Source organism: Brienomyrus brachyistius, unplaced genomic scaffold (genome assembly GCF_023856365.1).
Source record: "Brienomyrus brachyistius isolate T26 unplaced genomic scaffold, BBRACH_0.4 scaffold82, whole genome shotgun sequence".
NCBI classification, from domain to species: domain Eukaryota; kingdom Metazoa; phylum Chordata; class Actinopteri; order Osteoglossiformes; family Mormyridae; genus Brienomyrus; species Brienomyrus brachyistius.
The window spans coordinates 331,854-355,330 of record NW_026042357.1 but is presented as its reverse complement, the minus strand read 5'-3'; the positions used below and the strand labels follow the sequence as shown (position 1 = coordinate 355,330).

General features: G+C 42.9%; 2 protein-coding genes and 1 long non-coding RNA gene across 4 annotated transcripts; 1 reads left to right on the top strand and 2 right to left on the bottom strand.

Moving 5' to 3' along the window:
- The first annotated feature begins 9,482 nt into the window (after positions 1 to 9,482).
- Positions 9,483 to 10,398, top strand: LOC125726994 (uncharacterized). The gene is made up of 4 exons (XR_007388489.1): positions 9,483 to 9,552; positions 9,768 to 9,858; positions 9,992 to 10,097; positions 10,331 to 10,398. It is a non-coding gene; the product is annotated as an uncharacterized LOC125726994 (long non-coding RNA).
- A 1,438-nt stretch (positions 10,399 to 11,836) lies between these two features.
- On the bottom strand, positions 11,837 to 17,305 carry LOC125726993 (DNA-binding protein RFXANK-like). 2 transcript variants are annotated; one of them, XM_049003552.1, is made up of 9 exons: positions 17,183 to 17,305; positions 16,583 to 16,775; positions 15,739 to 15,852; positions 15,169 to 15,234; positions 14,212 to 14,312; positions 13,503 to 13,628; positions 13,253 to 13,319; positions 13,086 to 13,166; positions 11,837 to 12,120 (listed from the first exon to the last, which is right to left on the bottom strand). In XM_049003552.1, the coding sequence occupies exons 2-9, from the start codon at positions 16,767 to 16,769 to the stop codon at positions 12,068 to 12,070; spliced, it is 795 nt and encodes a 264-aa protein (XP_048859509.1). In that variant the 5' UTR covers positions 16,770 to 16,775; positions 17,183 to 17,305; the 3' UTR covers positions 11,837 to 12,067. The 2 variants fall into 2 exon arrangements, with proteins under 2 accessions (XP_048859509.1, XP_048859510.1); XM_049003553.1 differs by lacking the exon at positions 17,183 to 17,305 and adding an exon at positions 16,930 to 17,150.
- A 1,283-nt stretch (positions 17,306 to 18,588) lies between these two features.
- Positions 18,589 to 23,185, bottom strand: LOC125726984 (transmembrane protein 221-like). The gene is made up of 3 exons (XM_049003538.1): positions 22,887 to 23,185; positions 21,993 to 22,078; positions 18,589 to 19,529 (listed from the first exon to the last, which is right to left on the bottom strand). The coding sequence occupies exons 1-3, from the start codon at positions 23,183 to 23,185 to the stop codon at positions 19,009 to 19,011; spliced, it is 906 nt and encodes a 301-aa protein (XP_048859495.1). The 3' UTR covers positions 18,589 to 19,008.
- Between the last annotated feature and the right edge of the window lie 292 nt (positions 23,186 to 23,477).

Here is a 23,477-nt window from a genome sequence, read left to right as displayed (position 1 = left end):
TGCAAACAGAACCGAAGATCATACAAACAGGCATATTGGGTTTTTTTTTACTGCATCGCCTCCCTAATTCATTCATTATTAGTATATGAGTTACTGTTGAAAGATTTTAAGTTTATGGATGAATTCCCTTTCAAGAGGCCGTGCGCACTGCGTGGAGAGGCATTTAGAACAGATGATTAAGGTTGCCTACGATTTGCTTTTCGCCCATTTTTTTCCACTAATCAAAAGATTCAGCCAGCAAAACACAGTCCGATGGGGGATTTATCACGTCCCTGCAGTGTGAGAAACACACACTGGATGTCAGCAAATGCCAAAATCCGGCAAGACGCTGCACAATACATTTGTAATAGCTTACTGCGTAATAAACAAGGTTCCTCGCCATGCTAATGAACTGCAGCTCTGAGCCCACAATGGATTTTACGTTTCTCACTGAAGCTTTGTAGTTTAACTCTCCCCTGACTCGTGTAAAAATAGTTTTGCTAGTGATCTCCCAAATCTCCCCACCTCTGTTTCTCAAACAAACACACCATCACTCACGCCATTACTAATTTCTTGGAGCTCAAAGAATGAATATAGTCAGATACAGACACAAAGCAATGAAACGAGGGAGGGCGGGAATATGGTGAAAATCTTTAAGGTAATCTGTGATCCTCCTGCAAGCATACATAAAAACAGACGAAAAACAGCATCTTTAATCATTAAACACCACAACCACTTCAGAGTGAGTTAGTATTAAAACAACAAACAAAACACTGGTGACTAACAGAAGTGAAGTCACTAACCTATATAGAACAGATAAATTCCCTAACTCCCCTTCCAGTCAAACACAGGGAAAAAAACAATACAGAACAAAACTGGACAAGGAGATTCTCCATCCATCCATCCATCCATCCATCCAACCATCCATCAATCCATCCATCCATCCATCCAAGGTTGTAGGGGGCCTGGACCATGTTCCAGACAGCAAAGGGCACGAAGTTAAGGTACAGTATACCCAACATGCTGTCCATTCAAATCATTATATACAATCATTATATTCAGTTTTGAAGAATATCTTACACCCAGATAAGCAGATAGAAAATGGATTAATGAATACTAAGGAATATTGCTGTAATATTAGAGGAATGCTTGTAAATAATGCAACTATAATATACACCCTAACTGGCTTATGGTTTAGCCAAATAAATATTTGATATTTATGAAGCATTTCTCCAGCTACAGTAGCATTCGTTCTCAGACTGAGAGTCAGTGGGAGAATGTATGCATGTAGATGAAATGTAATGAAAAGCATTGTTCAATTTGTTCAGCGTGATCCTACTTGACAGCTAAACCAGAGAAGTCTAGCATTCACAGCAAGATGCTAAAAGCAAACATGAATTAAGGATAATTGGTAATTGGACTCGAAACTGAAAAAAACAGACAGAATTCTCGGTGTTCTGAGAAGCCGGTGAACTGTGAAAACGAATGTTTTCCGAGGGGTTTCCGCGTGAACGATGGGCTGGCGGGTTTGATTCCATGGTTGGTGGAATGATGTGCGTCAAAGGCTTGAGTTACAATGCAATTCCACCGCAGCCCTTCGATTAAGGACCGCCTGGCACATGAAAAACCAGACGCGGTTTTCATGCCATCAAATCAGCAATTCTGAGGAACAAGACGCAACCTAGGTGAATATAAAACCCTACCTCACAGGAGGATGCAGATTTCAGCCAATCACCGTCAAACAGTCATGCCCAGATGCTACATTCTGGTGTAAAGTTACCCATTCCTTTGGCACTGACATTTTATAACCCTGTTTTATTTCCTCCTAATTGCTCAGCGGTGAGGTGTTGTGTACCTGACATTGAACGTCTATCAAGGGATCTTTGGCAGCTCAGGTCCCCATAGACGGAATCGGGGGGGATACACAAAAAGATTTATTTTGTGTCGAATACAGTCTATCAACCTAAAATTTAGTGTGAGAAGAGAAGGACTTCAAACACCCAGTAACCCCCGGCATCATATATATACACACAGAGATAACAACCCCATTTGTCAACTGCCTGACATTTCAGCAGCAATTCCACAGAATGCGGCGTGACTACGGGGGAATCCTATCACTTTGCAGCATGTAAATCCAGCCAATGGGTGGCCAAATCCCGCCCCCCAGGAGCCCAAGGAGCGAGAACACGTCGCTAAGATACAGAATCACTGTCCTCGAGATGAGCTTCAGCCACGAGAGCTGAAGCTGCAAACTGATGCTTCTGTTGCTTGCGTGCAGATCACATGGATCCCATTCCACAGCGCCGGGAAGTACAGCGTTCGTTCCTTTTAAGATCAGCCGCTCTTTTGGGATTTATACAGCTCATAGTCATTCTATTTGTTATGTATTTTTTATCTGCTGTCAAATAAACAGTAAACAGTTCTCAGTCATTCTGCTCTTTCTCCTTAAACTATTTTTCATCTGTTAATATCTGTTGATTAGTCAACTGTCTCGAACTCCAAAATCCTCTGAATTGTAACTCTGAACTGTAACTCTAAAATTATGTTTGTAGATTCTTTAGAAATGATTAAACTGAAGCGAATTATTCCTTTGACATCATTAATTGGATGGGAAACTTTGCAGCCTCATACCTTAAGGGTTGGAATTTTAAGTCCTGCGTGGGCTCTGAGTATGAAGCTTGACCCTACTGTACAAGAACATGCCGTTACGGGAAACAGCGTCTCTAAACGGCTCATTGTGTTCTCGATGATGGACTGGCATCCTGTCGACAACGTCCCCCACCTCGCGCCCTGTGCTTCCTGCAATAGGCTCGATGCAACCCTGCATTAGAGAAATGGTCACGGAAGATGGATGGACGTATTGTGAATTATACTATGCTATAGTACAAGACAAATGTTGTCTCTCAAATGATGCACCTCATTTGAGAAACTGGAGGCAACCCCGGCCATTTGATGTCTGAAAGCGGAGCGACGAGCCGCGGTGGAAGCCAAAAATAAGCCAATCTGACGACCTGAGACTCAGGCGTGAGATGAGTCCTCGGCCCGGGCGGGGCTGTCCGCCATCCCGCCTGCGTGCGCCAAGCGCCGAAGAACAATAAATCACCAGCTGTAATGAACACGCAGTGCTGGAAATGGGACAGAGCAGCCCTGGCCTGCAGGAAACACCCCATCAGGCGTCCGTGGGCAGCCTTTGCGAGCGGCGGGACCCTGGCAGAGGGGCACGAGTCACGCTGCATGAAAGCATCTCTTCTATAATGAAGACCCGACTGGGTGCCCTCTCAGAACAGCACACGACCTCGACAGAGTAAACGGAGGACTGACAAGCGCAGAGCGCTCCAGGAATCTAGACTCTTTAGACACACTTTTTCCAGGTCTGAGTTCTCATTTTGTGACTAATTACTAAGGGAAAGTAGGAGTGACAGGAATCCCTGTGGCTTCAAGAAGATATTATCATCTGCCGGTGGGGAGAGAATTAACCATGAATTTAAGGACCCGGCGCCAAAACTCAAGGGGTCTCTTTATATTCATGGTAACGCTGCCCATCTGGAGGGCGACATCCTTACCGGAGGATCTTAAAAAAATAAAAGCGATTTGCAAACCATGAAGGCAAGCAGCACTTTAAAGTGGGATTAGACTGACGGCGGATAGCGTTTGAATTACGCTGGACTGCGTGATGGAGCACGAGGGGCTGAAAGCCGACTGGAAATGAAAAGCCTCTTAATTGGAAGGGAGGGTGCAGTCGCCTAATGACAAAAAACCAGGACCGGCGAGTCTCGGGGGAAAGCTGATCTCGTACACGACCGAATGGCTCCATGAAAAATAGAGGGGCTTTTTAAAACAGGTGTGATATCCACTAAAGTAAACTGATAATAGGAATAACCTGACAGAAGCTGGGAACTGTCACTGGTGGTGAAGGAGCTGTGAGCCTTTCCAGAGGCTCCTATTACAGGGCTGTCCCTGCTGATTAAAGAGCTGGCCGGAGGTAGGCCATGGCTGCTTTTACGCACCCCCCCCCCCCCCCCCCCGTGGAATTGCCCCCCATATCAAGATGGCTGACCTTGTCACTGCCACCCCCCCCCTCCCCACCACCACCCCCCACAGAGCGAGAGGCTCAGGTGTCAAGCGCTGTCACATTCTGCATTAGTCACAGCTAATGAGAACGAATTCACTGTAATTAGAGCTGCCATTTTGTGATAATTGCCCTATACACAGTGTGCGGGGCTAATCTAAATGCCCCAGTTGGGGCGTCTAGACAACTGCGATTGCATAGCCAATGGGACTCGCCTTCTCCACTGCATCTTTGTGACCCCTGAGAGCGACAGAGTCACTGGGGAGGCACCTCGGTAAGAAATGGACTCGTCACATACGGCCTCCAGATACGAAAAAACGACCATCACAAAGCTTTGTTTACAATCTTCTAGTTTAAGTAATCATATATCACAGAGCAAGAGCTGTTTTCATGCAACATGGCTTTTCATAATTGGTTATTGGGACTTAATTACAATACTGTTAATTTTATCACATCACCAACTGATATTATTGTTAGCTGTTTTTTATTATTATTTATTTTGATTTAGGACGCGCCATAAAGCGAGTCAGTTTGTTAAACAGCATACTGTGAAATGCAGTTATACTCCGGAATTCTCTCTCAAATCAAGAGCCCTGCCAAACACTCTTTGATGATACATAAAAAGGCACAACATACAGAAGACATACATGCAAACACGACGGATCGTTTCAGTGCCCTGCCCATAGCCTACGGGTAAAGAAGCCACCAAGCTCAGGGAATATGGAAACCAATCATCTTCACCTGATTCGACCATTTCTGATGACCAGGCTGAGTTATATCATGCTGAAAATGAAATAACCACAACATGAAGAAATTTGACAGATAGGAGCAGAGCCCAGATTCCTCTTAGTGATGAGCAAGTCAGTTTCTGGACCGGAGCCTGAGGGGAGTTTTCAATTCATTTTATTTTTATTTAGCACCTTTCACAACAGAGTCACCCCAAGGTGCTTTACATGGATGTAATACATTCCTACATAATTTCACACAATAATTCTAAAGCTTGGAAAAGGGAAGACAAAGAAATGAAAGTAAGATGATAACAGAGGAGAGGAACCAAACACTCAAAGTGGGGAGGGGAATAAAAACCTTTAGGGGTCCAAGGTCAACTGGCTGCCAAACCCCGCCTCCCCCCAACATTACAGGAAAGAGAGAATGGGCCTTCTTGCTAAAAACAAGATGTAAGATGAAAGTCCATCGACGATTCAGTTGTCCATGCAGCCTGTGTTGGGTGGCCGATTGAAGGCTGCATGACATCACAGTTTGTAAATCGTATCTATGATGTTACTCTTTCAGTACCCACCCTGTACACCATCCGGACATGTGGGAAATATAAGTATATAAACTGTGAACAACCACGGTCAGCATCTGCGTGTGTATGCATTATCTTGTTATTGGGTTTATGGTGATTTAATTGTGTCAGTCTTAAGGTAACGACTGGTGAGAGATCGAACAGAGTGGTACATGACGTCTAAGATGCTCCCCCAGCATGCTCCCATACTACAGAGGGCACTCTATAGACTGCTGCGGATCTAAGGGAAGTGAATTAATGTCACGGGTGCCACTGAGGGAATGGAATTAGACAGTGACACACAATGCTGTTGACATGTCGTGGTCCCACGGCCAGGCCATGTGTCTCATGTCCAAAGGGCTCAGCAAACAGGTCAGAAGATGGAAGATCGCTGCAGGAGGCAGCGCTGCCATGGCAACGTCAAGCCCGGCTGATCGCTGATGCTCGATCAGCACGCCGCAAATGTGTAGCGGTCAGGGTCACGCCAAGAACGACATTAATTAGCCGCCATTGAGAGTAAATATCCCTGTGAGGAAATTCTGCGTGTGGCAATATGAGATTCATTTCTGCAGTGCCTCACTGCGCCACATTTTTGCAATCAACTGTATCCCTATTAGACATCACAGCCTACATTTTCACTGGACTCGCTGGCTGCATTTGATTGGACAAAGGCTAGAAGAATTCTCCAAGATCAGCAGACAAAGAGGAAAGATGCAGTGTTGACGATCCATGCCACATTTGTTGCTATTGCCTTTTCTTTTATTTGCCTGCATTGCTATTGTCTGTTTTTTTTCTAGTGTTCTGGCAGCCAATGAGGAGGCCAGCTGAAGACACAGGAAGACCAATAGCACAAATGCTAAGGAAACAGCATTCGCAACATCTCAGCATGGGTGCACTGGCCAGTCCAAGAGGGGAAGCTTTGAAAATAAAGGATTATTTTTTTCCCATTCCTACCCCAGGCATTACCTGCCTTCTGCTGTTTGGGATAGACTATTGTCCCCTGTGACTATGTACTGGAAAGGTGCATGTGAGACGGATGGGTTTTTCTGAATACTTCTAAATAATCTAAAATGACCGTCTATATTCCAATCCCTTCTTGTTTGATGAAATCTAAATAAATATCAGCATGTTAAATTCAAGGTGCAGTTACAAGCTTTACAAATCTCCTTATAACCTGCAAAATGCAGCAGAGCGTTTTATATCTTAAGTATTGTAATGGCATCAATGGTTTATAATTATAATGGAATAAAATGCCTCTCACTCTGTCCTCCATCTTTTTTTTACCCCTTCAGCAGCTTTCACAAAGGATCCAAGTGCATTTTCATCTAAATGGTGAGCCAGGGAGAATAATGGCCAGCCACACACCCTCTACAAGCACACACACACACACACACACAAAGTCACACACAGACAATGAGTGAGATCCAGTGTTTGCAGATGTAAGTGAACAAATTACAAATGATTGCCCTTTGTAATGAAGGCAGCCGGGCATATTTTGCAAATGCTCTGCTCCTTAATGATTTAATTAAGAAGTTCAGAAGAACCAGCGGAGGAGATTCGGGTTCTAACATAAATGAGTGGCACGGCAACAGCTCAGGCACTAAGCTAATTGGTCCTGGGCAAACAGATGTGTCTTTTTTGTGTCCATGTTTGGCAGAGTCTCTGCATTTGTTTAAATTGCAGGCGGTGCGAGGCACACCAAATGTTGCTGAAAGCAATCAGCTTACCAAGGTTACCGCTATCTGTGGATCATTTGACCATCTACTTCTTACAAAAACACCTCCATGAATACACTGTGGGCATTTTTAAGGATCTTTAAAATGTTGTATATCAAGTGATTTCCCATCAAAGTGGTGGAGAGAATTTAAAACCTCAAACTCAATTAGGGGATTTGAGGGTAATGGGTCTGTAACGACCTATTGTTCCTGGTCAATAGTGTTTAGAAGCCCGAAAAACATTCTGCTCACAAACACAAACCTTCCTTTTAAGCTGGAAGGACGTGTTATGCACATTCGGTGAGTTTGCTTGTCATTTAGACGTGGAAACAGCAGATCTAGGTTGTTTCTCAATACCAAATATGCAAAGATCACATTTGTCACATTTGGGTGTGAGACAAACACAATTTCAATCCTCTGTATGTCCTGTACATATGGCAGCATTGACAAATAAAGACTTTGACTTGTGGTCTTGGCAAGACAGATCTTACTAACTTGCCTTCCAAGAACAAACCTCATCCCGCCTCATCGGCACAATCTGCCCTCAGCTCGTAAACCTGGAACGGTTCAAACTGCTCTGCAAGGAACAGCTTATTTACCTCCCTTCAGCCAATAAATAACAGAAAATCTCATGCAATCTCTCACTCTATCGTTTTCCTCCGTTCCTTCTCTCCTTTTGTCAGATCAGCTTAATGCACCGCATCTCCAGGGTTTGGGGGGGGGGGGGGGGCACCAGTGACGGACAATTAATCTCCACCCTCCCAAACAATCCAAATCACAAAGCTGCAGTTGTTGCCTGTCACATTATAGAAACGTTGGGTGACTTGGCTGATGGATCCGCCCTCAGCCGACCCGCCGACCCTGTGACTCTACCGGCAATTTTCACAAGAGCTCACTTCCATCAGGTTTCGTAATTCGGGCTTATTGATTACCTAGAGAAGGTCACACACCGTGACCGGACCTCAGTTGGAGCTTTGCCATTTCTCAGCAGTGCGCCAAAACGATCGCAAAACAAAGACTTCCCCCCTTCAGCCCTCTTCCAGCAGTGGATGACATTTGCTCATAAATCCTGGGAAGCAAAAAACAGAGGTCAGCCCCAAAACTTCAAGCTCCTTTGTTCTCCACACGTCCCAGAGATGTAAAGACAGCCTGTTAAGAAACAGATCAATAAAGACACCCAGTAAAAAATGGCCAGACCCTCCATCTTATCTCCCCCTCATTTGAGAAAGAAATAAACTTTCTGCACAGCGTGTGCTGACTATACTATGGGGACTCTGTTTTACATAGCTGGTCTATGGAGTTTCACTGATTGCTGCAATAAATCACACAAAAGGTACTGTCATATTCACTGTCCCAGGGAAAAAGAATAGATGAAAGAAACGTACTGAAATTGTTGGGTTGGGAAACGAGAAAATATTTATTATGCTGCGAAAACACATTTTAAAACCCAAGAATTCCTTATGAGCACACATCATACCACAATCGTTTTACACGGCCACTGTTGATCCTAAAGATGCAGTTCTAAGTCAGGTTACTTCTTTGTTATTCCTGGAGCCAATTACCTTTACCACATAGGCCTACATTACAGGAATTGATATTGATTAAATGGACAGTGCATGGGATTGAGATGAGTAAGGATTTAAGGGTCAATGTACCTCGAATTAATCAATTCAGGAAAACAACGCAACTCCATTGTTTAATTACAGATGTTAATGTGACTGTCTATGTGGTAGTTTGGTATGTCAATGATTCCACCACTCCGGTACAGCTCTTTTGCATAGCTTTTATGCCGCAGGATTATCTTCGTAAATCAGCAAAGCAATTAGATAAAACTTATCGCCAGTCAGCACTTATTCAGACTAATAGTCATCCAAGAAGCGTTGCACTATTTTTTAGCATTCGTTAACGTTGAATAGATCCCTGTAATTTGAAGACAGTGTGACTTGGTTAAGAAAATGCTGGCTATTCTTCGTTTAATTGCATACAAAGGACCGACGTAATACTGGAATCGGATGTAAAGGTGACCGCGAACCATTGTGCCGCTGTAATTTAAGGAAAAATAAATGTATCAGCTAAAAAGTTCGACCACCTTCACATTTCTCTGGTTAACTTCAAACAAATGGACATGCTAATTTTGAATTTCATTCTTAATATAAACGTCAAAGGATTTTAAAGTAGTGTGACACTGCCACCTATGGGTGATAAAAAAATTACATAGCCAACTGTTTTTTATAGTTTCGTCAACAATGTATGTGAGATAATAGTAATAATAACTAACCTTATTAAACTTAAATAAACTTGCTTAGGTGTTAAATACAATTAATTTAAAAATATTTCTTTAAGTCTGCTCTTCCCTACTGTTTACTGTTTTTCGAGGTAGTTGAGCGCAGACAGTGCGATTCCAGCACTGTCGTAAAAATGATGCGTTTCTGAATACGGTAATATGGCCTTAGAAACACGAAGATGGCTACCTCATTGATTTGCAAAGGGACGGTAACCAGGTAGGAAAGCGGCACTTCAGTTGAAAGTCAAATACTCTTCATATTTAACCGTTAAGTTAAAGACACGTTTTCATACAGCGTTCTTTCGTTTTGTTCATATTACTTAACTGTAATACGCTTCAAGACAGGCATACTGGATACTGCCTGCTTACCCCAAACAGTGCTTTGAATTTCCTCACGGCTGTCGGCGTTGTTTTTTTATATATATTTATTAGGGTGAGTTCAGTTATGAACAGGGACGTCAAACTATTTGGAAAGCATCATATGTTTGACTGCAATGAAGAGACGTGTTGGAATTCTGACCAGGTACAATACAGTAAGCAAATCAAAATGCTGTTCATTTTGGAAGACGAAGTGTTAGTGTGCTTTTTGCTGGTCCATGGGAGCACTTTGTTTTTCTTTAATGCAATTGAAGAACTTCTGTTTTAATTTGGTTTAGGGAGACCTTCAGTGGGTGCTTCTGGACTTTCCAGGGCCAGTCAAAATATCCACAGTGAATGTGCAGTTTCAGGGTGGGTTTGCAGGGAAAACATGTCGATTGGAAGGTAAATGCACGTGCGCTTAAAATAATCCAGGCAATGCATTAACAAATCTGTTTTCCCACAATCAACGCGATTCCCCTAAACCTTACAACTGCCGTTGATTAACAAGATAATTGAAAACTAACTGACCGATTCCCTTGATCTGATCACACAATATGCATTTCATTTTGATATTATATTGTGGCAAAAAGTGACGTGGATCATTTTTGTAAACTTTTGTAAGCTTCTCGTTTCAGGTAGTCTAAAAGATGAAGCATTTGCAAACCTTACGGTTTTTTACCCTGAGGACAACAACAACGTCCAGATATCCTTTAAATGTTATAGTATATGTGTACATGGCATATTAGCAGTATGTGGAAGATGTACACCTACCACATAGTCATTATGAGATGTGCATTTGGGTATTCAGAATATAAATTCTATTTTGCAAACATGGCAAAGTGGTTAGCACTGCTGCCTCACACCTCTGCGACAAGGGATCGAGTCTCGGCCATGGGCCCATATGTGGAGTTTGCATGATCTCCGTGTGTCTTTTGGGGGGCGGGGTTTCCTCCAGGTACTCAGGTTTCTCCCCACAGTTCAAAAACATGCTGAGATTAATTGAAGTTGCCAGATTGCTTGTAGGTGTGTATGTGCCCCGTGATGCGTTGGCACGCCGTCCTGGGTTTATCCCAGCTTTGTGCCTATAGGTTCCGGACCCCACCCCCACCCTGAATAGGATAAGCGGTTAGTGGATGGATGGATGGCTTCTCCACATTTTGAATATATAAAATAAAATCTTCTGTTATGGTTGTAATGAACTAAATTCATACCAGGAATTGGAAAGCCCAGGCTACAATTTACAAGCTAAACCAGAACCTTTTTGCAATAACTATGGCGATTTTACCCACAATGTGCTCTGCCTCTACTTCACCACAGGAAGTACGACCAGGCCCTGGAAACAGCCATTTAACATGCTCCATTCACAAACTACTACTACCCCATAAGTCAGACTTTACTGTGTTTTTTTTACCCTTGACTGCACACCCACAGCTTTCCCATTGGAGAAACCCCCTCAGTGCAGAGGTTAAAAATAGTGTTTGAGAACAGTACAGACTTTTTTGGAAGAATAATTGTTTACTCCTTGGATGTGCTGGGAGAACGGGCCTGATAACTGTTTCCATGAGATCAGAATAGAGCGAAGGGCGCAGGGCCCGTTTGCACTGGAACACGAGAGCGGGAGACCTCAGGACTGCTGAAATAAAAGTAACCGGATGTGAGATTGGCTGCATGGTTTTGCTTAAAGAGATGTTTTGTATTGGCTGACTAGAGAACATGCTCACTCATACTGAACATTAAATTACACTTCACAGTATGCGCCTTGGTACCGTTGTATGGTCTTTTGGATATTTGATTAAAAAAACAATGTAATAGAGTATGTAATATTTTTTGTAATTATGAATGTTGATTATTTACAAGAATAGACCCTGTCTATTCTTAATTGTGTCTTAAGGGTCAGGGAAGCACACTTGTAATCAAAAAATTGCAGGTTTGAATTCCCGACCAGCAAGGAACCACCGAGGTACCCTGAGCAAGGTACGCCCCCCCCCAAACACTGCTCCCCAGGTGCTGAATTAGCTGCCCCCTGCTATGTCACTGTGTCACATATGGGTTAAAGGCAGAGGACACATTTCGTTGTTGCGTGCTGTGGTGTGTCAACAATGACCACTGATCTCTCAATTCAAACACAATGGGCCATAGTGTACAGAGTTGACACTTTAATGCCAAGATAAAATAAGTCATATGTGCTCGCATCTGACTGGCCAGACACATCCATGCATGATTACTGAGGAATGATGGACTACAACTCCTGTTTATGGAATCCCCGCAGTCTGCCAGCAGACTGCCCCCGTGTCGGATGGTGGTGGCCAAGCGCCTTGCAGACCCCTCTCTTCCGGGTCGTTCCTCGCCTATGACGAAGCAGCTTCCTGTTGTCACGCTTTCTGCTTCAGCAGTGCCAGGATGTGATCCTCGATCACCCTTTGGACTGTAACCACAAAGCACCAACTGTTTGTACCCATCGTATACGCTGAGAAAGCACTCATTTGTATTGTTACAGACATCATCTGCACATAACATTTTCGTAAAACGCCCGTTACCTTTATGGAGTCTCTATTATAAGGCATGATCTACTGACATGCAAGCCTGTCTTTTTAAATGGAAAAGCAGCAATTAATTTCTGGGACAAGCTGGTCGGTTAGTTCACTGTACAAGAACTTTGTTTGTGGAAACATTCTATTCTATCGTGTTTGTTCTGGTCTCTGATGTATTTGTGGCAGCGTAGAAAGGTTGTATATTATTTGCAGTAACTGTCCATTATTTTGATAGACCATATCAGTTTACACTGGGGCTTGCGATCGACTTTTATTTCGATACGTTGCCTTTAGTTTGATGCCAATGCTTTGTATTGTTGGATAGGGAACCTCCAGTAACGCGCAAAGCACATACATGTGCAAGGTTAAAGTTTTCCTGTCTTGTACTTTTCCTACGTCTTCGAGAGCAATGGCTGTAAGTTTTTTTTTTTTTATATAACTTTTGTATATTAGTTAATATGTACAAATGGCTGACTTTCTATGCGCTCTTTCAGTTCGGTAATGTGCTCAAAGATGCTAATTGGATTCATTGGATTGCACCGATGCTAATTCACGACACACGCCTATATATCTTAGCATATCATTTATATGCAATTCCGTTGATGATTCACGTTAACGCTTATTGACCAGCTTGTTCTAACTTTGCTATGCTAGATAAGGGATCTCCTGAGTCTTGTAAAATATAAAGATGTTATAGATGGCGTGAAGATGGCATGAAAAAAATATCTAGAGACACAAACCCACTACCAGTACAGTGACCTTGAAATATCAGTAAGGGGCGACTCCTCGCTTATCGACCAATTCACTTAAGGACCTGGTCGTTAATGCACTTCTACGTGGAGAAAGGCCGGCTCTGTACCCTTTTTGTGGCCGAGGGCTACGGCGAGGTCCATGGGGCTGTAGCCTGAATCCGCCTCGACGGTCAGGTCAGCGCCGCCAGCTGGGGGGAGACCACATTCTCTATCAGGAGGTGCCACCAAGCAGGGCTAGACTGTAGGGATCCTCAAGGAAGATGGAGCCACTCACCAAGGAGGGTGCTCACACACTTCACGTGGTTCCCCCGTACTGCATAGAGGAGGGGAGTGCCGCCATTCTGCAATGTATTGTGGACGTATACATATGTGTTACCAGCACATGCTGAGCATGCTGCCATTTTTGTGGCTTATGACCATATAAGGATAACACAAAATACTACGATTTCTAAAGAGGGAACTGCTGAGCAATCACATTCTTTATTTTTTTTTATTATTATTGTACCCAGAATGGATAGACCTACCCAATCATAAGTGTCGATGTCGACTCCGTGTTTCAGCAGGAGGTCCACGATGTCGGCGTAGCCTCCGGAACTGGCCAGAGACAGGGCGCTCTCCCGCTCCCACGCAAGTGTTTTGGGATCAGCTCCCTGGTGAACAAAACCGCACACGTCACAGTGTTTTTCAGAGGGAAAGCACAATTTCGGGATCTATCCATCTACTTTCTGCTTATCCAGTACAGTCTTGGTGGGCCTGGAGTCTATCCTAGGCAGCATATGATACTAGTCCATCACAGGGCACAGACTCGTACACTATGGACAATGTAGAGGTGCCATGTCATAAATACTGCAGCCTTCACATGCTAAAGGAATTACGGTAAATATGAGCTGCTGCTTGGCAGGTGCGCTTGAATGTCTCCTCAATTCACAAAATAACTTTGGTTTCCAGGTTCCTTAGTTGGGACGACCTTTCAAGATGGCGGAAAAGAGGACCCTTTCAGTTATGGATGGTACACAATTGTCTATTTTGCAATACAACGTCGTTAGCTGTTGCATGTGCACTTCTGTAATCTGTGTACGGTTTGGTTGATATACAACAATGCTATTTATCGTTGTTTGCACAGCAAATGCGACTGCTAGCGCGGTGCAAAATTATCAGCTTTAGCTACGGCAGGATGTGAACCTGGTACACATGAACTGGTGATACTGGGCACAGTGCAGGATAAGGACTTACCTTCTCCAGAAGAAAGTCCACCACGGCGATCTCACCAAATGCTGCGGCCCACATGAGTGGCGTGAAGCCCCGCTCATCCGGACTGTTCACCAGGGAGCTGTCTGTCAGTGTCAAATTCAACACGACCAATCACCTTCCATCCCTAGCCATCCAAATTAGAGCAGTCACACATTTGTGTGTCTGACAATCCAAAATTCATTGGCAGGTAGCTTGAGAAACAGCTTTCCACGTTTCACTTTCATTTCGTTGGCCAATTTATAGTTTCATGCCCCCCCCCTCCCAAAAAAAATGCTTCGCTGCAGCATTCTTGTTCATCTGTCAGCGGCAGAGCATTAAATACACAAGCGGTGTCGTAAACTGCATGTAACGTTACTCGGATTTATGAGGGAATGCGATGCTGCAGCGGTCAGACGGCTGTGAGGACTCGGAAGGAAATGTCGTACGATACGTTACAAGGCTACAGGCAGGATTCAACACCACAAAGTGAAAACCACAACTGAAAAATGAATACAGACACACAGATAAGATTCATCCTGCACCCAAGGGGTATTAATTATTCACACGTGTACACATAATTTTCTCTGATGCTGAAAAAACACCATAAAAAATGTGATATAACTACTAATGGTTAAAGAAGCTGCTACTGTATTAACAATGTTTGAAATATGTGCTTATTAAAAAACTAAACATTCTGTAAATACTATTATGAATGCTATTAAAATATGTTACAAGAATGACCAATGCACTGTAAACTTTGTTACGGAGAGACAAAACAGATGACGAGTTTTAAACGAAATGTAGCCACTGTGAAGTTTTGGAAAGAGCGCTGAACTGCATTTGCAGTGTTCCCTGGCTGCATGGAGTCTGACGCTCTCGGCCGGCCAGAGCTCAGTGCCGCTCAGCCTGACCATCGCCGTGACACCAGCGGCTGTCAGATGGAGAAGCTGCAGGGCTGACCTTTGCTCAGGTGTCCTGCCACTTGTGTGAGATCCCCCTGAGCCGCCAGCTGGTGCACTGAGAGAGCTGTTGAGAGACAGGGACATGAGGGACGAAGTTAAGTGGAACGCGAACAAACCAAGCAACGGGCCTGTGATGTAAGGAGCCGCCCACGGAATCCAATACGGCACCGAAAGGCTCTGAATGCATGTAGGCCGTGATGACATCAGATAAAATAAAGCTATTGCAATCCACATCAGGCCAACTGAAATGGTCTGAATAATTAAGCAGAATGAGGTCCAGCACTTTCATGTTAGCTAAATCAATTAAGGGATTCAATCAGTGTATGAACCACTTAGGGTGTGTAATGAGCCTTTCAAGTGACCAAATTATTACCATTAAATAGAATTAAACTCGATTAGACAAGTATCTAAATTGCATATATAAGAAGTATATTGAAAGCACTATGACATTCTATGAGGAATAGAACAAAAAAACATTAATTTTGTAGGTAAAATTATACTATTGTGTCACAGTGAGATAGTTGACAGTGTACTGGCTTGTCTTAAAGAGAAGGCTATTGCCTCTTACTGTCCAGATTCGCGGGCCGTGCCGTGATCTCATTCCCGCGCTGTCTGTTGGTTAGGGTGGTCGAATGTTTAAACACTCCCTCATCTTTCGGGGTTTCAGAACTGCCTGCTAAACCTGTTCAGTGGGGATTGAGATTATAAAGCCTGTGGTGGAAACAGAAGTCACAGGTTTCACAGAAGCGTATCAGATACAGCAAATCCTGTGTGACATAGGCTCAAATAACAGGTGTGGGAAAACCTCTATATGACACTATTAAGTGAATGTATGTCATTCACATTACTGACGGCAAGGTTACAAGTTCAGATCTCAAGGGTCTGATGCAAGCATGATGTAGGTACAGAGAATAAAACCTACAGCTACAAAATTTGGAAAACTGTAGAAATAAATGAAGGAAATGGTAAGGGTCACTTTACACGTCAAGGGTCACGGGTTCAAGGCTGGATGGCGCCTGAGCAATATACACATACAAAAAAGTGTATAAAAATGTTTTTCAACATTAATTACGTTTAAGGGTTACTCAGGTAATAATGTTACCGATCTGACATTGACAATCATAAATATTAACGTTATAGTAAGAACGCTCTGTGCCAATTTTGAGGGAACCTTCACATAACGTTGGCTGAAGTTCTGCAAATTTTCCCTGTTAGCTGGTAACTGTACGGAAATAAAAAATTAATTCTGAACTTATTCAGATCGTGAGACAAAATGTTCATAACAGCTTGTGCAATTGAACTGATGGGAACCCAGTAAAACGATATTAAACCTTCGGAGACAATATTTTAAATAGCCTTTGAGCTACAACACAAGACAGTTATTAAGTGCATGTAAAAATGGCACTACTCACTATTGCTTATTGGTGATCCGCCGGTCAACGAATGAGCGAGGTTTATTTCATTGCTGATATCTGCTGGTTCGATGGGATACAGGTGCAGTACTAGTGTTTCATCACAGTTTTCTGTGCTGGCATCCTGCGCGATCTGGTCGCTGCATGCTGGCTGCTCAAACTCCTGGTCTCCGCTGCTCTTTTCCATTTCGTCCTAAAAACATGCAATCGATTACAGAATTTTCTAACCGTGGCCGAGCAAAAAGGATGGTATATTCACTCGATCGCAGCCGAGACTAAACGATTCATCCAAATTGGTAAACGATAGTTTAAAAATAATTTAACTTCCACATGGTTCCCACACATACCTTTAAATCACGTGCATCAGTTATATATGCGTAAGACACTTTTAGCCCGTACGAAAGGGATGCGATCAGTCTCGTGGCGAATATGATTTATAAATATAATTTCTCCTTTTAATTCCCAGCTTCTGGGGCGCACTGCCTGGCCATATCACGCAGCTACGACAACGAACTACGCAGCCGAGCTAGCATGCTATGCTAAATAGCGTTCAAAGTTAATGATTAACTTATTTTTATAGATTCTATTTTATTTTTTTACCTATGGGGCGTGAAAGCCGGCGAAGATCGGCAGCAGCAACAGTGCACTCACTGCAGCAGTTTCGATCATTGTAGGTTCCTGCCATTAACTTCCTAATTTTTCACCAAAAGTGAAACTAAATAAATTTAGCTAGGAATCCCATGATGCATTTGAACACGATTATTTACCGATTCACAATCGCGCTACATTTAAGCCCCGGTGTAAGTGTGCATTTGCTCATGCTGATGGTTACCGTTTACGTTTTTGGCTGTTTATTACAACGCACAAATAAATCAGATGAGATAACGCCAAGCCCCCCTGGACCGGGGCCACAAACACCACTTTTGACATCTCGTTTTTAAGTGAAAAATAAAGGCTGTTGCAGGGGTTTATGAAGCTTGCCCGGTCAAACCAAGACACATAGGTATCTTTAGTAGTTATTTTGCTATTTCCAGTAAAAAAAAAAATGTATGTGTGTGTGTGTGTATGTGTATATATATATGCAGGGAAAAAGTGACTGGAAGTATATCAACATTAGCGGTGGCAACGAGCCATATAAGAAGTGTATGTTTTAATGTTTATGTACTGTTGGATAACCAGCCAGATGGATAATTACTATAAAATGACTATTAGAAGCGGTGTTTTCAGTCGCCCCTTCAGCATCCACAGGAAGTCTTTGTTCTTGCTCCATCAGGTATTTTACTTCTGTTAATTGTTTTGATCAGTATGTTTTGAAATCACCCATTTGCTTATTGGCGCAACATGTATAATGATATAAACTGCATACATCCCTTCATAATTTAATCATGGCGCAACATAAACCTCCACCAACTGCAGAAAAAGTATTCCTTCAGGTATAACATAATGAGTTAATATAAAAATACTTTTAGTGAACCAAGTCCAAAACGTATTACTTAATTTTAAAACCTCTGTAGTTCAGATGTCAAAACACAAGGTTCTCTTTTTATCTTTTGGGATGTTTAAAAATGTATCTTTTCTGCTAGTTTTGGTGCCACATTTTCAATTTTATTGTCTTTAAAGAAGCAGGTTTACAATACACACAGTAACCACTGTAATATACTATACTATGTAATCTACACATTGTGTAATAGAATAGTTTTATTGCCGTTCATGTAGACCACCCTTGGTCTGTAAAGCTCAAGACCAACACTGAAAACACATAAAGCCTTAACTGCTAACTATGAACTTACACATATGTTTTTTGCTTCTTAAATAGTGCCTTCAAGTTCATCTCCATGATTTACATTAAAATAAAGCAGAGCTCAGTACAGCAGAACAACAATTTTTACTGAAAAAGGAAAACCTTAACACTATTATTAATACTTCTTACTTTTTAAGTGTAATTATCATTCCGACAATTATTGTTCCCACGGTATATCAAAATAAGGCAAGAGGCAGGCCCTGATTTAATCAGCACACACATCATGTTCTCCAACTATTGGAAATAGTTATTGACAAACACCTTTGTAGTCTGGCTCGTTAAATGCGCGGCCACTTGAATACAATAAAAGAATCATCCTTCTATGCATTTTTCACTTCTACTCGCAGTAAAAGAGCCTCGCAGTAACATCCCAAAAGAAGAACTTCACTGGAAATGTTTGCCAATCGTCCTGTTCGACAGACAATTAACTGTATACCTCAAGGCGATTAGAGTATGTCGATAGGAATTTAGTTGCCCAACAGTTGTAGAGTTGAAATGGTGTAAACAAACTTCCAAGAGTTCAGGGAATACCGGTTAGAGTGCCACTGAAGATGCCCTAGCCAGCCAACACGAAACTCAGACGTGGCGTGTTTCCTGGATGTGCCGCTCGCAGGGTCGGCCCAGGTCACACCAGAGTGGAGTCCTTGCCCGCACCACCAGTCTTCCGTGCTAGCACAGTCCTCATCTCGCTGTTGACTCCGTTCCAGGGCTTGGACTGGGTCTGCAGCAGCCCGGACTCGGCCGACAGGGTGCGGTGCATCCTGGGAACACTCACACCGCTGCTGTAGCCCTCTTTATCGCTGCCACGGCTCTGGGCGATACCGGACGGTGAGTACTGGTGCTTGAGTGGCTTGGGGTCGGCGCAGGGCGGGTAGGAGAGCTGGCGCTGGAGGCTGGGACGGCGGCGGTGCTGCTTGGGTTCGCCTCCCACGTTGACATCAGAGGCGTGGATGCCGGGGGTGTCGTCATGCTCGTTCCGGTACATGGTGTCAGGGAGGTCGCCGTGGTACTGCCTGGCCGTGTTCGCCGCGCACACTAAGGAGTGCGACACAGCGGCAAGCAGCAGCAGGATGCCACATGCTAGGACGCAGGCGCTGGCGATCCCCGTCTCCATCTCGAACACCAGCAGCATGTAGATGGACATGGCTGTGGGATGGAGGGAGCGAACTGCTGAAATCAACTGATCTCCTTATAATGACAGTGCACGGCTTTTGCATGCTGGCCACGTGTTTAGGTTTCCCACAAGTGCTCTGGTTTCGGTCCAAGAACATGTGCATTGTCAGAAAAAAATTGTACCTTTGCTTGTCACTGGGGCTGTAATCTTAAATAGGTAAATAAGGTATAGAAATGGACTCTGGGGAACATGTTTTGTACCATTGGAGGTGCATTAATGTTATTTGTACCTTGGGATGTTCCCCAGAATCCATTTCTATACCTTAAAAGATACATTTACCTATAACTATAGGGTATAATTGGAAGACCCTTGAGGGTACAGACCCAGTGACAAGCAAAGGTACAAATTGGTACTCTTTTCTGACAGTATGGTTAAAGGAGCCACCATCTTTAAATTGCAGATCAGGCTTGTCATCAGAAGGTCGGTGGTTCAAATCTCATAGCTGACAGAGTAATTTCACTGTTGGGCCCTTGAGCAAGGTTGTTGCTCCATGGACTGACTGACCCGGCTCTCGGATCCTTGCTTGTACAGGGTCAGAAAAAAAGTACCAATTTGTACCTTTGAGGGTACAATTACTTGTCACTGGAGCTGTACCCCTCCCCCCCCCCCCCCCCCCCAATTGTACCCTAGCTGTAGGTAAATGTGCCTTTTAAGGTACAGAAACGGACTCGGGGGAATTTTTTTTTTTTACATTTGGGGGTATATTATTGTTGTTTGTACCTTGGGGGAACAAAACTGTACCAGGGCTGAACCCCTGTATGTGTGCATGTGTCCTACATTAGACTGACATCCTACATTAGTTGTTCTGCTACCTCATGCTGTCTAGACTGCCTGTTACTTAATGCTCTATAAATGGTTGGTAGGTGGATAAATGAGCAGAAACAGTTTTTGCATACCAGATCACCGATCGTGTAATCTGCACAAAAAACGGTTGTGACACCGTCACACAGCCCCAGGGCAGATGGGAAACACATTCCTCGGTGTTATAAAGGAACCTTTTGAGAAAGTTTGTCCCTGCAAGCAGAAGATCTTATCACGCTGCATGAGTGGGGATGACGTCTGGCAGCAGATACTTCAGGAGAGCCCAGATCTCAAAAGACAGACACTTCGGAAGACGAGGACTGCCAGACTACTGAGTAATGTGAGATCACTGCTGTTATAAGTTTTATTTTTTAATTTAGTTTTTATGTTCAATTCTCTTTTAAAATCCAGTTTAGTTTTAGTCAGGTTTGAGTGTGGTTTTATTATTTTTCATTTCTAATGTATATTTCTATTTAATTGTTAAATATCTTAGTTTCAGTTTAAGTATTAGTATTTTTATTTCTAGGGAAAGGTAAAGGTTTAATGTGTCTGATCTTACATGAAAGCACATTATTCATTGTTGCACTCAAAATAAGCAAAACACGCTCCAGGTATTATTAATGGTAATTAAAGATAAACAAGTTTTTTTTTTTTTTTTTAACTAGACAGTATTTTAAAATAGTAACTGAATAGGGTGACCACCTAATTCATGTCACGGAAGACTCTGCGAACTACTTCAGGTTTTACAAACTACTTTTGTACTTTTGTCAGTACTACTCCTGAACTCGGCCAAATTGTTTGGTTCGCTTGTACTTTTACTGGTTAGTTTCCTTGATTGAAAAACTCATCCAGCTGTTTCACATTAACATTAGTGACACATGCATGGTTATACTGTAGGAGACTGACCAATCAGCACACAGCAAGAACTCGGTGCTAAAGTGAAATCAGGGTCCTTTTAATGGAAATGGTTGAAATGGTGGTTTACAAACCCTGTCGTGGATCATCGTGTCTCTCCTGACATGGGTTAGGTGGTCACCCTATAACCGAAAGTATTTTAAGTTTTTATTTTATTTCAGTTAGTTTCTGAAGCAATACTCATAGTTTTCGTTTTGTTGTAGTTCTTTCATTCATCTTATTTCAGTTTCAGTTTATACAAGTAGTTTTCCTTAGCTATAATTACGCTGTCTGATACTTAATGACGCCCCCTAGTGGTTCGTCGTGGGAAACAACCCTTTGCTATAGAGCGCTGAGCCGGAGCGTAGGTGTGGACATCACCCGATTTCTGTGGCAGATGGTTCCTCAGAGGCAGAATGTGACACTGCACCGAGCTTTGAGTTCAGAAGGATGTGGTGGCTGGCCAGAACGTAGCCACTAGTGTCTCAAAGGTGCCTCTTAAGTAATGTGAAATCCAGTCGCTGAAACCAGCTGCATTTAGAGGTCAAACAATTACTTGCTCAGTTACTTCGTTGTTTTGACGTGGAAACAGCAGCCGAATGAGTTTTTTACGACTATTTTATGGGTTATATTTGCAAATATTTTAATTTCTAAGTAGAAAAAAATGTCTATGTTTAAAAAAATACGATATACTTTATATGGTGTTCGTACATATGGTAACGTTCAAATGATTGTCCTACCCGCCAGGAATACAGAGACACCGAGGCAAAAGAGTCCAATGGCCACATGCCGGACGGCCCTGCTGTCCAATAGAAACCAGTCCGCTCTGTGTGCGGAGAGATAAAATAACCTGTCACTTTCAATTAAATAAGTCAAAAACTAACAAAAAATATTTGAAAAATGTACTCCTGTGAAGATATGGGGCTTTTTCGAAGCCTTTCACCTTCACAAGTGACCATTTACAAATAGGTGTAAATTATTTCTTTCAAGTTGCCTATAAAAAGAAATAACACGCCAACTATGATTTGTAATTAATTGGCATTCCAGTAGTGCGCTGTACACTGTTTTTAAATTTTCATTTTGCTTGCACTGTGATTTTTTCTAATTGTTTAACAACCTTCTCCGAAGTGAATATTACTCGAAGGCAAGAGCATGAAATTCTTTGGCGCATCTGACGCGCTGCCCTCGACTCTGTTTGTAATTCGGAGCGGCGTGAGAAAGAGGCAGCGGACGTGAGCTGCCAACCTTATGAGAAAGGCCATTGTCTGCGGGAGGCTCGGGTTAGACGGGGAGAGGGGATCCAGGCTGCAGGGTTGCACGGGCACCAGCATAATCCACATTTTAAAAGCATTTAAAATCGAACATTCTGCATGATCTCGTGCATCTATGATTAAAAATCGAAGTTGCAAATCTTGAAACAGTCATTCCAGGGGGCATCTTACAACAGTGGTTTTTATCCATAAATAAACAAACAAAACTTAATAGCATTTGCATACTCATATATAAGTGCAATGTATTTTATGTCTTAAATAAAATATCTAGACTATATTGTCCTGTAGTCCGAAATGCAATGAAAATACTATTAGTAGAGGAATATATGCTACGGTTAAAAAGTAACTTCGGTCATACAATACCTGCCGGTATTCTCCTCATCTCTGCAAATGTCGGCAGTGAAGTAGCTGTGAAGCAGGCAGACCACCACAGAACTGAGGTTGAGCATCAGAGATAAGGCCGAGAGCACCGCGGATACCGGCATAAGCGCAGCCAAAACTTCCGTGGGAAAAACCGACGACTGTGCAGCATTATCCTTAATTCCCGCGTTATGCGATTGCAGTTGAAAAATCAGGATGACTGACAATAAGGACATAAGTATAGAGAGAATCCCCAAAAATGCCAGTACGATTAGAGATCGCTGGCTGTAGGTACACGCCATTTTCCTGAGGTGGGATAAGTTTCTTCTAGTCTCCTTAGAAGAACTTTTTCTGTTAAAATGATAAATATTTGTACTTCAGCAAAGCTCTCTTTACCGATTTGTTTTTCTGTCGAAATACGGTTTACCATTAACAACATTCAGATGCTTTAATGGATTCACGCGTCCCTTAAAAACGCTAAGCGCAGCGGATGCCAGGGAGCGCGAGGCTGCTGCTTGGACTGAGCATGTGATGTATTTCAAATCCCATAGTTTAGAAGTTCCCAGCAACAATGGACTTTTCAGTCGGATTCAC

Excerpts from the sequence above, each read along its gene's own strand:
- LOC125726993 (XM_049003552.1), bottom strand. The coding sequence starts at position 16,769 with ATGGAAAAGAGCAGCGGAGACCAGGAGTTTGAGCAGCCAGCATGCAGC. Across the intron at positions 14,313-15,168 it reads GGCAGGACACCTGAGCAAAG|ACAGCTCCCTGGTGAACAGT; the intron begins GTCAGCCCTGCA and ends TGACACTGACAG. Across the intron at positions 13,320-13,502 it reads ACATCGACACTTATGATTGG|AATGGCGGCACTCCCCTCCT; the intron begins GTAGGTCTATCC and ends AATACATTGCAG.
- LOC125726984 (XM_049003538.1), bottom strand. The coding sequence starts at position 23,185 with ATGGCGTGTACCTACAGCCAGCGATCTCTAATCGTACTGGCATTTTTG. Across the intron at positions 22,079-22,886 it reads GATGAGGAGAATACCGGCAG|AGCGGACTGGTTTCTATTGG; the intron begins GTATTGTATGAC and ends CTCCGCACACAG. Across the intron at positions 19,530-21,992 it reads TGTCTCTGTATTCCTGGCGG|CCATGTCCATCTACATGCTG; the intron begins GTAGGACAATCA and ends TCCATCCCACAG.